At 37.4% G+C, this 15,151-nt stretch overlaps 1 protein-coding gene across 2 annotated transcripts in view; it reads left to right on the top strand.

The window, feature by feature from the left end:
• LRIG3 (leucine rich repeats and immunoglobulin like domains 3) overlaps positions 1–15,151 on the top strand; it is a 43,620-nt gene that overhangs the window by 4,958 nt on the left and 23,511 nt on the right. For both annotated transcript variants that reach the window (XM_083815387.1, XM_083815388.1), the window contains exons 2-3: positions 2,883–2,954; positions 3,187–3,261. In XM_083815387.1, the coding sequence (XP_083671513.1) occupies positions 2,883–2,954; positions 3,187–3,261 (147 nt within the window). The remainder of the gene's footprint in view (positions 1–2,882; positions 2,955–3,186; positions 3,262–15,151) is intronic.

Here is a 15,151-nt window from a genome sequence, read left to right as displayed (position 1 = left end):
ATCGCTGTTACAACCTAGATCTTTTGTAACAGAGTATTTTTTCAGTATTTACATGTAAGAAGGCAGTATGAGAATATCAAACCTGTACAGCTGATGTGTTCAAATGTTAAACAAATGGATTTTTCTCAAGTCTATGGCCAGACAAATGTTTGCACTAGACTTTTAAGCAGTGAAAGATGCAGTCCTCTAACTCAAGTGTGGTTAACCTCATTTACAGGAGAACTCAAAATCATAGTGATGAAACTAACATTTGTGGCTTTTTTGAAAACGTTTAACACTATATTGGTTTTCCATTTTTTTAAGAGGAAAATCTTGAGGGTTTTAGACACCTGGAAGAAGAAGACACAGGTGTATTTTAGGTGTGTGAGTCCAGAGCTGCATCGCAGAAGACATCCTTCCGTGGCCACCTGAATGCGGTGAAGGGTGTGCCTCTTCTCTAGGTGGCTCCCCCCGGCACCTGCCCCACTTTGTTTGTGCTGAAAAATCGCTTACACACCTGCAGCTCTGCCCTGTGTGCATTTCTGAAGTGCCCCAACTGGGGAAAGGTGACGTTCATCTCCTCCCTGTGCCCGACAGAGTCAGGCTGGGGTGGCTGCACCCCGGCCCTCTGGGCCTGATCCGTTGCTGCACTGAGTGGCTGAGTGCTGGGGTACCCTTGGTAATGTGTGCATGTGGCCGGGATGGTTTGTAATGCTGGGGGTTGTTGAGTGTAATTTTTTTTTTTTTTAACTTAGTATGGTTCAAAAAGGGGGGGACGGGTGACATTGCCTGTCCTTTGCTTGGTGACCCGAGTCCTCCCTTGTGCTGGGGTTTCGGTGGGCAGTCACTGAGCCTCCTGCTGGGGCTGTGCTGGTGCTGCAGGTGAAGACTGGGGTGGCTGGGTGGCTGCCTGTATGCTGTGCATAGCAGGGAAGATACTGTTTAAGAGTCTTGTAAAGCAGATACTTAGTCCTGGCAACACTGGAAAAGTACTGTGTAAAGCAGCAAACGGGAGAGGCTAAAGCACGGTTGTGCTGTCCCCCTGCACAGTTTAAGAAGCATAAGTGCCTGGCTGGGTCTCAGGACTTCTCCTCTGTGTCCAAGGACCTGTGGTATTGGGTGAAGAGAAACCCATTCTGTAGATCCACGGTTGCTCAGGGCTTAGTTGTATAGCACACCTAGCACAAACTGTAAAACTGACTTGATTTAAGCCAGTTTTGATCCATGTGCAGCATGGATATGCTGGTTATCAGGAATCATCACTTTGAAGACTATAGAAGGAGAACAGACACGTCTGTGACAGTCACAAACCTGTGCCTGGCGTGCTTAGTGTAGGTGACCATGTACTGAATTATATTCTCCAGAAAAAGTATGGACTACGGGAGTTTACTCAAGAATCAAATGGAAATATGCTTCACTTCTACATGGCCTGATGAGCATCTGTCTTGGTATTGGCCTAGGCATTGACTTCCAGGCCCTTCTAGTGATGCTCAGCACCCTCATTTCCAAGCCCTTTCCAGTTTTATCACAACCAGGCGTGTTGCTGAGTGCTCCAGATGCAGTGCTCAGTTAGCACAGGGGAAAAGTGTGCTGATGCAATTCTTTGAGGGTCTCACTGAAGTGAGGTTAAGAACTCCTTCAGAATAGTGAAACTTTTGTTTCCTGGCTTGTGTTAAAAACTGAGTGTTACGATGTACAGCAAGCACTTTGCAGACAGCTCTATCAGTGCAGATAAGGTAATGACAGGCTGTAGTATGGGAGCAGGAACTTGCAGGTTGTGGGAATGGATGACTAAAAAGAGGGAGGTCTTCAAGCAGGGCTAGCAGTGGTAACATGGCCAGATGTAAATCTTGTACTGCTTGTGCAGATCTCTATAGACTTGCAAGTTTGAATTTCTGTAGTTAACTTTTCTGTCTTCTACTGTATAGCCATTCTTTTATATCTGTGATGTTTCCAGTACTTCTGAGACCACAACAAATGTTTCTTAGGACTGTGTTTTATGATGGTTTTCAAATGGTCAAGAGGCCATATGGTGAAGAATTCCCTACATGTCTGTAGGGAAGATAATTTCCTGACAATGGTCAAGAAGGTGTGTTGCACTCTTAGTACCCTAGCCTGTTTAACAGCAAACACTGTTGTTTGCAAAGGCTCTAACATGGGCTCTCGTAAAACTGCATCAATTTGTATTTTGGGATCTTCAGTGTGGAGTGGCACAAGCTGAGCTCGAGCTACTTCAAGGGCAAGTAAGGCGATGATAATGTGAATAGTGCAGAGACATCTTAAAATTCAAGATAGAGTTAGGCCTTCCTGTATATATTTTCTTGTTTAAGGTCCCAACTGAATTTGGTTATGTAAGAATAGAGCCCTGAATTGTGTGAAAGCATGAAAATGGAACTGAGATTTATGTACAGTCCTCACTATGTACTGAAGATTTGTGAGTTGCTTTGCAGAAGCAAGTGAGGAGAGTAGATGGTGCAAGTATGATAATTGACTCAAGGTTGAAATGGCAATGAGTTTTTATGAATTTTCCTTGTAGCCAACAGGTTGCTTTAGCCAGATATTTTGCTGGGAAGAGAGGGTTTTTTGATGTGTATAAGTCAACATTTTGAGGTGTTTTTTCATGTGTCTTTGATACATAGACACGCAGGCACACACAGAACACAAAATGAGCAATTCTTTTAAATGGTTCAGGAAATTCTTTGACACTGTCGGCAGTGATCAAGCTGTTAGCACTTATATACCTTGTAAAGTTAAATGCGTTTCTATTCTAGTTCTACTAACATAAAACATAACTTTTTATGTACTTGGAAACAAATGATAACATATTTTCAATTGTAATTGTCTTGCTTTATGCAATATTTCATGGCAAAACTGACAGGTTGTTTATTTTTGTAACCTCATAGGGACTTAAGTCACAACAAATTATCTTCAATCAAGACCAGTTTCTTGGATCACCTCCATAGTCTTCGGGAAGTGTAAGTCAGTTTGTCTTTATTTTTTTTTTTAAAGTGGTTTGTATATGTTAATTGTATCACTGGGATATCAGTAACTTGGGATAATAGGTTGACAGTTATGTTCTGATATTTTACATTAAGTGAAACTGGAATTAATTTCAAATTTTGGGTTGACACCAGCAATTTAATAAATCCAATGTATATACTTCTGATTTACGTTAAAGCTAACTCTCAATTTTTTAAATATTAATAGGAAGTTGAACAACAATGAACTGGAGATGATTCCAAATTTGGGGCCAGTATCTGCAAATATAACTCTTCTGTCTTTGTAAGTAGATCTATCTCTTGTCCCTGCTTAGTGGAACTAACTCTGTAGGGTTAGTGGAAATATGTGCATTGCAGAGATTAAAGTAAAATAATTGGAAATAGAGCGGCTTGTGGTTAGGAAGTTGATTATGTCATATTATTTAGCAGGTTGCTTAAAATGTGTATAATTGAGCTTAATCCTTGTAGTTTTTATGCTTCCCTCAGATACAAAGACTGCATTAGAATAAATTTATGTTGTGGTAGTGCCCAGAAGCCTCAGCCCTGTTGTGCTAGGCACTGAACAAACATTAGTAAATGTTACGTAAACTCATACAATGCAGACTTTAAAACAAGAGTTACACTCTATTATTACACGTCTTGGCTGAAATCCCAGTTGCGTTAAATCATGGCAGAAATCCATTAATTTCAGTGGGCAGTGTGGGGAAATCCCCTTGACACGCAGCTTTAGGACAAATATCTAGGTTAGAAGATGTTGTGTCAATGTCTTTAAAATGTCTTTCTGCGACCATTTTTATGTGTGGCATAAAATTTTTCCAGTTGTGGTTAATACATACGGTTGTGACACAATTATGTACACGTTCATTGCTTCGTTTGAAAAAAATAATAGGTTACCTGATGTGGTATCTATCATACAGGCATAAAATTGTAAAAGGTAAATAGGACCCCAAACCAAATTTCCTGATTTTAGAGGAAATCTTATTCCTGAGCATTTCACCTGAAATAAGTTCAATTGTTTTTCTTGTGTTCTAATTTCTCCAAAATGTTGAGGGTAATGCTTAAAAAAGAAGTTTGTATCCTACTGTTAAGTGGAGAAAAAAAGCCAACGTGTTTTCATGTGTGGGGTTTGAGTTTTATCAATGGGAATCTAAAGTGTTTAAGCCTAGTAATATGTAGCCCTCTGGCCAAATCCCACTCATGAATACAAATTGCAAGTTACCTTTTTTGAAGAAGCCTGAAGGGTTAAAACAATACAGTAAACTTCAGAAAGCTGTTCAGCTAATTAAATTGATCACTATTCAATTGCTTACATCTGGTGATTTATAGGGGTTTGTTTTTACTCTAGGCCCAGGTCAGCTAAGTCAGCTGGTGCAGCCGCTGTGTCTGGACTGCTCTGTTTGAATAAGAACTAAGTGACATTTGATACTGATGTGGTTTCTTACAGATCAGAATCAGAAAAGAATGAAAGAAAAAGCAGATGGTGTCTGACAAATAACTATTGAATTTAAGCATATCATCTATTTCAATTTTGCATTAGTGTTGACGTTATTTTTACACTGGCATAGCATTCTGTAGTTTAAGCATTTCATTGATCTAAAGAATGTATTTCTGTTTATTTTTTTTACCTTGTTAAGGTTCTTTTTACCACAAGGTTGGAAATATTAACTTAATAAAGTTTTATACTGTCTTGCCTTACTTGTGATGAATACAAACTTGAGAATTTGTCTTAACATCACCTCTAGTCCTTTTCATAGAAACTTAACTAGTTTAGATGAACCTAAAATCACCCTTCTGAAGCTGTGCAAAGATTTTTGTTTTCCTCTGAGAGAATGAAAATCAGGTGCTGCTGGATTGGTTGTTCCATATCCATAGGTTACTAGCTTGGTTCTTTTGCCCAGGTGGTAAAACATGGAAAAAAAAAAAACAACAAACTTTATTAGATCTGTTTTCTGTACTATGACACGTACAAGGGGGGAGGGGAAGATTCTAAAAGTTGTTTTCATACAACCAGTGCGGTTAAAGTTGGTCTGGTTGGGTGATAGCTTGTTCTTATTCTAGTTTCAATTACTTCTGTATGGTTTTGAGAGAATATAGGTATGCCCAAGCTGAGATTTAATACCAGTTGTATGACCACTGTAAAGATTCATTGAGATTAAGTACTTAAAGAACTATTTCAACCACATTAAAGTTTTACATTGACTAACAACTGTCAGTATGTAATAGTTAAAAACAATTGCTTGTTCTTTCTACATACGCTTGCATATGGCATGGATAATTAGAGCATTTATAATAAAAATAAAAAATAAAGCATTTTGTTCATTTAGCAAAGGTTTCTTTTTCAAACTTCTTACAGGTTAAAAATTATTCCTGTAGAAAGATGGTAAGTCTCATTTTACAAAAAAGGGTATAAGTAAAGAAGAATAAGTATGCAGCAGTTGTCTGGCATAAAAATACCTGTAATAAACCAGTTTCATAAATCTGCAAATGTTTCTAATACTTTTTTTAGAGGTTTAAAAAAAAATGTATTCAGTTATGGGAGGGGTTGTATCAAACTGAGTTAATATGATACCTAATTCAAGCGAAGGAAACGCATAGGGAACAATTAGAATATAATTTTTATGCTCTTCAAAGAATAACTGCTTGAAATATACTTCTGATGACTTTCTGCAGTTTTCAACTTTAAAAATGAAAGGAGCTTGTGGAACCTTTCCAAAACAAAGCACTGTTTCTTTGCTGAGTCTTTGTTCCCGCTTCACCTAGTAGTGGAAAAGAGGTGGTTAGTCTTCTGAAATTTGATTTGATTATGTTTCTTATAAGATACATATAAGTCCATACATTACTGTCAGTGAAAAGCCAGCTGTTCCTTCCAAGGAGTCCTCAAGGAATGCTGTGAAAGTGGTGCCTTCCTTTCTGGCCAAAATCTTTACTGGTCAAGAAACTTTCTTCTATGAAGCGGATAAAATTCTTCCAAGTACTTGTCAACTCAACAGTGGAGACTTAATTTTACCTGTTCTGCAAGAATTTTTTTGCCTTGCAGAAGGGATTGCACTCATGGTATGTCTACAGTGAATGATTCTGCAGGTATCTCCATACAGCGCTGAATGTCTGAATTCTTTTAGCAGTATCAACAAGCATGAGTGGATTATCATGTTAGTGTAGTTTCTATTTCTGGAGCTACCTCATTTCTAGCTATCTAATTGATATTTATCTAGCTCAGATATTTTCATACTGCTGAATTATGCAGGGTAAACATACCTGGAGCAATAGATGTTCCCAGTCTCATGGTCAAAGTCTGTTGGTAATATTAAACATTGATGCCAACATCTCGTTTTGTATGGATGCCAACTGGGAGTTGAACAAGGTATTGGGCACGCACACCCCCACCACTTCCCTGGAAAGACCATATGTCTGTGTGAAGGAATATACAAGCAAATGCAGGTAGGCTCATTATATGGCTGGAGGTGCATCTAACATACTCATCGCATAGATAAAATGTGATGAATATGTATCATATCAAACTTCATAGGAGAGCTGCTGAGCCTTCTGGGAATCTGGAAACTCTTGTGAACTAAATGGGTGGTACTTAGAGCTAAATCTGTTCTGGAGGCCTTTGGCTGTGAAGCTGTCATGGTTTCCCAGACATTAATAGATGTAATATCTGCTGGACAGAGCAAAGAGTAGGACTTATCTTCTCTATCCTAAATTCCTGAGAGTTCAACACGGTAAGGATGAGTTGGGAGCTGTAGATCCTCTTCAGAATGAATGGAGAAAACTGCTCTTCCTGAAGTCTTTTCTAAGTTCAGATGACTTGTCCACTAAAGCCCATCCAGGTATCTACTTTAAACTACTTTTTAGGTGTCTGAAATTAGGTTCCTTTTGAAACATCTAGCAAATGTACTTAGGCATTGCCTGTTTTACAGTGATTGTTACTTGTAACAGTCTGATAACATCTTTCAGCATGATTGACCACTTAAGTCAATTATTTGAAACTGAAATGTCAGGCTTTCTTTCTGCCTAGACACCAAGCCTTTCACTATCTTCTGGCAGAGAAGGCAGAAGGAGAGAAGTTGAGCCATTTGCTTCCATGGACTTCCAGCTCCCCAGTCAGAACAGTAGCTGCTAGGTCGCTCCAAGTGCTGGTCAACACCAGGTTTTGGAGAGAATACTAGATTTGCTAACTGATTACCACAAATATATAGAGTATGGATGCCATCCACAGTAATGTAGCTGTATTAATGTAGCCATACTTACCTATAGAACCTGAAATATGTTAGATGTTTCCTAATTTGCATTCCTGAAGTGCTTTTAAAATTGGTTAAATTGATATAGAAATTGTTCTGAATCATAGAATGGCTCGGGTTAGAAGGGACCTTAAAGATCATCTAGTTCCACCCCCCCCCGCCATGGGCACGGAGTCAGATTTGAAAATTCTGTACTTACAGGAGAATAAATGAGTTATTCTCCATTATTTCTGGATAGGTGGATCTCTTTAGTGCCCATTCCTCTAACAGACACAGATATTCTAGTTCTAGGAAAACAAGCAAAATTCTCAAGTAGTTTCCTATTCTAATGGTATTCCTTAACCAAGATATACTAGTCCTGTCCTATTGATCATGAAAACCTGCTAGAATTCATGACATTGATACGTGGGAAGAAAACCTTGCCTCTTAGGTCTGTCATTGCTGTAAAGTTTTGAACCTAGTTTGAATCCAGATTCCTTACATTCATACTCTGAAGAGTGGAAGTGATTTTTTTATTATTTTTTTTATTTCAGATGTCCATTATATGTACTGGTATAAAGGTAGTATATACTAAAATCAAGTATGTTTCAGCACGACTGCTTTGGTTGTAAGCTAGTAATGTTCAAAAGTTCTTACCAGAACTTTTCCATAGTGTCTCTATAGTATAGATAAGCTCTTTCACGATTCCCTGGAGAGAAAAAACAAACAAACAAAAAAACCATGCTAGCACACAGGATCTGAGCTTATTATAGTAGACTTGACGCCTTCTCCAAGTACTGAAGAAGTCTTGATTCCACTTTTGGGAAGAGATATTTAACCCACATAAGTAAAACAAACAAATGTTGTTTGAGTGTGACTTTTATCCTTCAACTTTGATTAATTTGAAATACGTAATGCTGTTACTACATACCAGAATCAAGGTATGATTTCATGCAAGGTTGAGGCTTTGTTCAGTGTTGTCATCTTTGTGTATGCATGCATAAGCATAATGTATGTCATACAAAAAACGCCTGTAGGTCTAGCATATGTTGTCGTGGTGTGTTAAGAGCTCAAGAAATTATTTGGATTAATAAAAGATTACTTGGAATTAAATTGGGTTACATTCAGAATAATTGGGAATTTCCCAACAGTCAGCGACGAAGGGCATTTAAAGATGCTTTGGGTTGTGATTTAACCTAAGGGCAAAGCAGTGCAACTAAAGCTGAAGATATTGATTGAAACTGAGTAAAATAAGTACACCCTCCTTATATGAAAGTCCTGTATGGCATTTAACTGCCAACTATCATTTGTCTGCAGAGTCCAGTTAATACCTTCTGAAGATTTTTAGTTTATGGATTTATGCTTTGTGAAGAAGGAAGAACACCCACTGGTTTGCAAATTCTACAACATTGTTTAAGATTTTGTTTAAGGATATACAGTTTCAGTGGTAAATTCATGCTCCTTCACATGTGGAACTTAAAAAAAAAATAAAAATAAATAATAAAAAAAAATTGTGAACATCATCCAGCATTGTCAATGTACTGTATTTTGAGTGATTTGGAAAATGGAAGACAGCAGTCAGTGACTTCAGAGAGATGGACTAACTTCAAGCATTAGAGAATTCTGCCTCCCCAAATAAATTTTATTGTTCTTATCAAAATATAAGAACTAGAATTAATATTTTATAAAAGCATGTTTCTTATTACCTACACCCAGGTTATGCTGTGTGATAATCATCTCAGCAATAGGAACTTGAAAAGACGTACATGCCAAAGTCTCTATTGTGTTGTCCGTGGCTGTGTGGTGCTTAGCTGTCGACTGGGTTAAGCCACAACACGTGTATAGGGAAATTCTGACATTAGGCTAGCATTAAATGAAATGTTTTAAATAATCAAGAGATTTTCCATCTTGATGAACAGATTTTGTTTTTGATTTAAAAGCACTAATATATGTGGAACAGGTGATTTAGATAGAAGTATTCTTGTAGTTTATGTTGTAAAAACTGATCATATTAATCTAGAACATAAATAGTTTTAGTAAGCCATAGTAGAAAATACAAAGTTCATGATGCAGAACAAAAGGAACAATGATTAAACAGTATTTTTTGAAGTTTTACACTAATACCTAAAAAGAGGCGTATAGAATATGCAATATTGTAGATGTTTTTTTTTTTTTTCCTGCTACCTGGGAGGATTCTTCAAACCAATCTGCACGGGAAGCCTTAAGGGCAGTTGAAACAAGGAACCACATGGCTGTTCAGTTTCGAGTTCTAAGATGATAAAAACATTGACAGTATCTTGAAATGTGAGGTTTCTTGAAATGTGTACACTTGTCTGTTAGGTGGTAGACTGAATCCATGGGTTGGTTTTCAGTAGACTTTGTACAGCATTCAGTTTGTAACATCGTTTTGTTGGTATATGCTGAGTTTAAATGCTCTGAAGACACATGAAGTTTTATATCCTGGATGCTTAAAAAGTAAATGACCAAAAAAATTAAAATATTGGTCAGGAGATAAAATGGGCCCAAAGGACTAGGAAGTAGGCAGTCAGTTAACTGTAGGGGTCACAGGTTTTCATAGTAAGCAAAGTTATTCCAACTTTAAATGTAGTTTTCTTATCAGCCACTCTAAAATGACTGATTATTCAATTTTTAATTTCAAGCCTTTGGTGTTCAAGGAGCACTTCTGAAAAGCAAAGCTAAAAGTCACTTGTTATATTGAAAAAGTGCCAGGTCATCATGTTTAAACGGAAAATAAATCAGCAAAGTTATCTAAGTCAAGAACAAAGATTTGAAGAAAAAAAGGTTGTTTCGCTTTTTTTAGTGACCAAAAACAACAAAACAAAGTTTAAAAAAAAAAAAAGGCAACAGGGAATGCCTAGAAAGTTTTTTCAGGTGCAGACTGGTGTTTGCTCTGAAAGGCTGGTTCTGCTTGTTGCTCATCTAATCTGTGCAGAGGCTGCGGTGAACTTACTGCAGAAGATCTGCAAGTTTAATATACTAGGTTGCATAAACAAGCTCTGAAATTTTAAAGCTATATTATCTCAATACCCTAGCTTTATCTTTGTGTCTTACTATATTAGCTTCTTCCCTTTATCTTGCTTAGTTGCTCATTAATCATGATTTCAGTCGTCAGTAAAATTTCCTCTGTGGACAGCACACTTTGCTCCAGTTACAACATGGTTGTTCCCTGAGATTGGTAAAGCCTTATGCTTTCAGGCAGTGGAGGCAGAGCTAACTCCGTTGTGTTACAAACCTTTACTTTGTGTAGCTTATGGTATTGCAATGTCAGGTTCTTACAGTAAATAAGTAATAAAAATGGGAGTGTTCCGTACCACTTAACATTTTCAGACTACGTATCTGAGTTTTCTTTTTCACTCTTACAAGTAACTAAACTAACTCTTAAGTTGAAAGTGGCTTCTCACAGATCTTTGCTAAATAAGATGGTGAACTATGATGAAAGATTTGTAAATTCATCTGTATTTTTGGCATCTTCCTGTTTTCTTCCATTCTTTTTATACCATGAGAAGAAGAGGGTATTGCACCCAATTTTTTGGGGGGGGGCAGTACTTGAACATGTACTGATCACTGTTTTTCATTCTTAATATGTGTGCTATCTCATCCTAGTTTGATTAATCAACGTGCAGCAAAAATACCTATCTAATTTTATGCACAAATGTAGTTACTGGAAAAAATGGTGATTAATCCTTTGTACTATTCAGAAGTGATCTTATTTTAATCATAGAATCATTAAGGTTGGAAAAGACCTTCAAGATCATTTGGTCCAACCATCATCCTACTAGCAATGTCACCTGCTAATCCATGTCCCTAAGCACCACATCCAACCTTTCCTTAAACACCCCCCAGTGACAGTGACTCCACCACTTCCCTGGGCAATATTGTGTGCCCTTTTCCGTTTAAAATAAGGAAATGTATATCTAAATATTGGCATTTCAGATCATGCTTCAAACAGTCATTTTGAGAAGTAGAATTCAATTAGCTGAAGCAAATATGTAAAATAGTTTATACATCTGCTCAACTGGCAATGTGGAAATAAGAGTGATAATTTTCACTGTTTGGCAGTATCTCAGTAAGGAAAGTTTTTGCAAAGTGCCTTCAGTAAAGACATATTTTTTCATAGTCCTTGTTTGCAGGATTATTTGGAATAAGAGTAGGAATGACAAATCTGACTGCCATTTTGCAGTAGGCTGAGAAAGGCAGCTGTATGTGCAATCCAGAAGAATGCTATCTCAGTTCATATTTAGAAAGCTGCAGTCACAAGAAAGAAGTTTAGATGCAAGTCTTGAAAATGAAAGCTTGCATTCAGTAGGAGTGGATGCCTTTCCCTTCTATGCTTGCCAGAGAAAGTGGTATTGTGTGTTTATAAATCTAGCATACTGAACTGAAGTCTGGCTCCCAATATTAAGAAAATTTTGGTCAAATATTTTACATCCTTGTCATCTCTTCAGTTACCACTTTATTATGGGAAGGATTAAGATTTAGATGTTGCCTGGAAGAGTTTGTTTTGAAGAAGGATTGAAAAAAAGGATAGAGGAATGCCAGACTGGGCTTCAGGCATAAGGCAACTTGGAGGAAGTCCCAAAAATGAGAGTGGTGGTAAACCATGTGTGACTTGGGCTGAAGTTGTGAGCAAAAAGCTAGAGCAAAGAAACTTACTGGAATTAGTTTTTGCAGTCTTTGACATTTGGTGTGGAGACTAAGAGGAAGTAAATGAAAGAATTTGAAAAGGAACCTGTCTTAGTCAGACCTGCAGACATGGAAACTAGATTTTTATGACAGCAATTAGATTGAATGATGGGAAAGGGAAGAAGAATCTAGAAACCCAGAGTTTGCTGTAGCAGAAATATAAAGTAGTGAGAGCCTAGACGAATGCTTTTGCAATGAGAATGGAAAAGAATGCAAATTTTATGAGCTATTTGCAGTGGAAAAACTGGCATGATTTTCTGATAAACAGCGTTAAAGAAAAAGATGAATTAAAAAGAATAATGGATCAGAAAAACAGAGAACGCTATTCTCATGTGACAAAATGGAAGAATGGCAGGAAATTTTACCATGAAAAGTTGGAATGAACTGAGATGCCAAGAGTAAGTAGTGGGTTTATATCATAGAGATGTGGTAGATGGTTATTGCAAGGAAGAGTGGTATGTGGTGACTCAGTGCCTTGAGTGAAATAGAAGTAGACAAGGAGAAGGTCCCTCAACAGTTGAGATTTGGGGTAGACCTAGAAGGGCACCCAATCTGAAGTGCCTACGCTTCAGTCTGCACTCTACGAAAGGGAGAATAGTCTCTGAAAGTAAAGGATAGATGTTTTTCTTAATGAGCCCATAAATCAGATTAAGAATGTGATTTATAACATTGGAGGGTGTTACGCTGGGTTTAATCTAGGTCATACTTAGAGCTGTGTAAGATTTTAGCATTAATTAACAATCATGGAGTGCAGCGAGTCTGCAATGGGTTATTATTTCTGTTGTCAGCTCCTGCTGAAATAGCTGTGTTTTCATTGCTTTTGTTTACCTTCATTAAAATAAAGTGATGAGCTTATGCATTCATTTGGCTATCACATGCTAAGTAACATGGTTATTTTGGAAAGGCCAAGAAGTGGAATGGGAAGAGTCCAGTGTATCAAGAGAAGAGTTTGGAAGGAAACTTTCATTATGTACTGATATTATGACTGGAATCAGGAGAGAATTGCTGTGAAGTATCAAGTGTTTGGAAGTTTGTATTTGCTTCTGTTTTCTTTTTGATGATGAAATCATCTCTGAATCCCAGAGCAGTTTCATTCTGCATCTTTCTCTACCCCTTTTCTCAATTTGGTTTGGGAATTAGTAAACCTTTGGTATCAAGTTTGGCACAGGGAATCAATAGGCTTCTGAGTTTTGGTTTTATCCTATAAAGCTATGACTACATACCAGAAAAAGCACAAAAAAATAAGACCAGAGACTTGTGGACATCTGACGTGAAACAATGACAGACAAGGAATGTGGAATGAAGGAGGCCTTCAGAAGAAAGACCTGCTTGCTTCAAGGAACATGTGGAGCCTGTGCGTCAACTGGGCAGCAGACTTGTAGACTTAAAAGTAGGACTGGAAGTGAGCCAGCTCCTGGCTCTATTTCTGGCATCATCGTCTCAGAAATATTTCACGTGAAACCTTTTTTTCACCATTTCTAACTGTTGCAAAGATTTTAAAAAATGAAGGGTCTTAATTCAATGCAATTAATCGGATATCTGATGATGAGAAGTTTGTAGTCCCATTCACTCACATCAGGAAATTTTTGTAAGGGGGGTGTTAAGCTTGAAATTATAACTATGATATTATAAGTAATGCAATTGTTCATTAAGTTCTAGCTAATTTTATTAGTCAACTGTGTAGAAATCAGAGGAAAAATTTAATCTTTTCTCTCTCTTTCTTCTTGTAGGAGAGTTACTGAGACTTTTTTTGTGGTATGCGTTCCTTAAAGTTTTCCAACCTCATTCTAAAAGCCACAAAACATGAATCTTCCAGCACTTTCTAAGGAAGTTTATTACAATCTTGATCTTTCATCTTTACAAGATGAAGTAGTAGAAGATTATTTTTTATCTTTTGGCTAAGTTTTCTTCCACTCATTGTCTTCACATCGTTGTTTCTTGTGAGAGCTCCAAAAGTCTGGAGGAGCTTGGGGGAAAAAAAGTGCAGGAAACAATAGATGTGACAGCAGTTGTGTGACATCAGTGGGTGAATTGAAGGAAGACAGGTTGGAGCAACCACAAAGATTTAAAGAAATGTGAAAAAGGAGGCTTTGTGCTGTAATGTAATGGAGACCACCCTGTACGTGCTCGGATGTGGACAGTCATGTCTGCTTTGCCTGTGCTGACATGGCTGCCTCCAAGCCAGATGTAGTTTGGAAGCTGTGTAAACACAAGATCGTCAAACTAAACATCTATGAACCCCAGTGTCTTGGCTTCAGCAATGTTCAGAAAGACATATCTAGTCCTAGCAGAACATTCTTTTTCTCTTTATATATGCTCTTAGTCTTTAACAAGAGACTCCAGCATCATTGCATTTGCATGTTCCTAAGGCAAATTTAATATATCCTTTCAGCCAGGGATTAGTGGGGGGGCAGGAGTTAAGACGTCTTAGTCCAGAATTATAAAGGTGTTAAAACAGAGTTGTTTTACACCTAACAACTTTGGAAAACAGACTGCATAGACACAGCTCTCCAAAATTATTGTTCTAGACAATTGCAGTTTTACCAGTTTGCTCCACCTCCAGACTCACACACTTGCTCCTTGTCAGGATCGTGGTGTAGGATAAGAAGTCTAAGAGATTCTCAGAACACAGCAGGTCAAGATCTACCTGGAAGAAAGGTATGGTTGAGCAGGAAGTGCAGGAATATATATATATATATATATATATGTGATATATACATATGAATATATATAAATATATATATGAATAAATGTATAAATATATATTAAAATATATATATATATATTTGTGCTGAGGTTTTGTTTAGAAAGAAAAGATAGGGCTTCAGGTCTTAATCTATTTCAGAGTTGCAGCTTCCATGTTATAGAGTGAGAGCAACGAGCAGTCTCATTTGTAGGCTTACATAGTTACTTCGCTGAAATAGAACACATTGGATTTTGACAATCTTTATCAAAAGATACTTAGTCATACTATCTCAGATCTTAATTTTTTTTTCAGCAAATAAGAACTGTGTTGAAGTAGTGTTAACTAGATCCTTAACAAAATGGATACAGCAGTTGCTGTCTTGCTTTATATTTCCCTAGAGACAAGGAAAGTACAAGTCAATATGTCAAATGTGTTGTAGCTGTTGTTTATATGGAATGAATCTTGAGATCATGATTGATAGGGCTGTTATAAATGTTTTGGCCTAGTGGTATGGCTAAAGTCATGAATGCAGAGAGGAAAAGCTAGGGTTTCTCATATCCCTA

Source organism: Anser anser (genome assembly GCF_964211835.1).
Source record: "Anser anser genome assembly, chromosome: 1".
Taxonomy (NCBI): Eukaryota; Metazoa; Chordata; class Aves; order Anseriformes; family Anatidae; genus Anser; species Anser anser.
Note: the sequence above shows the minus strand (reverse complement) of the source record. Positions and strands in the feature narration are given on the sequence as shown.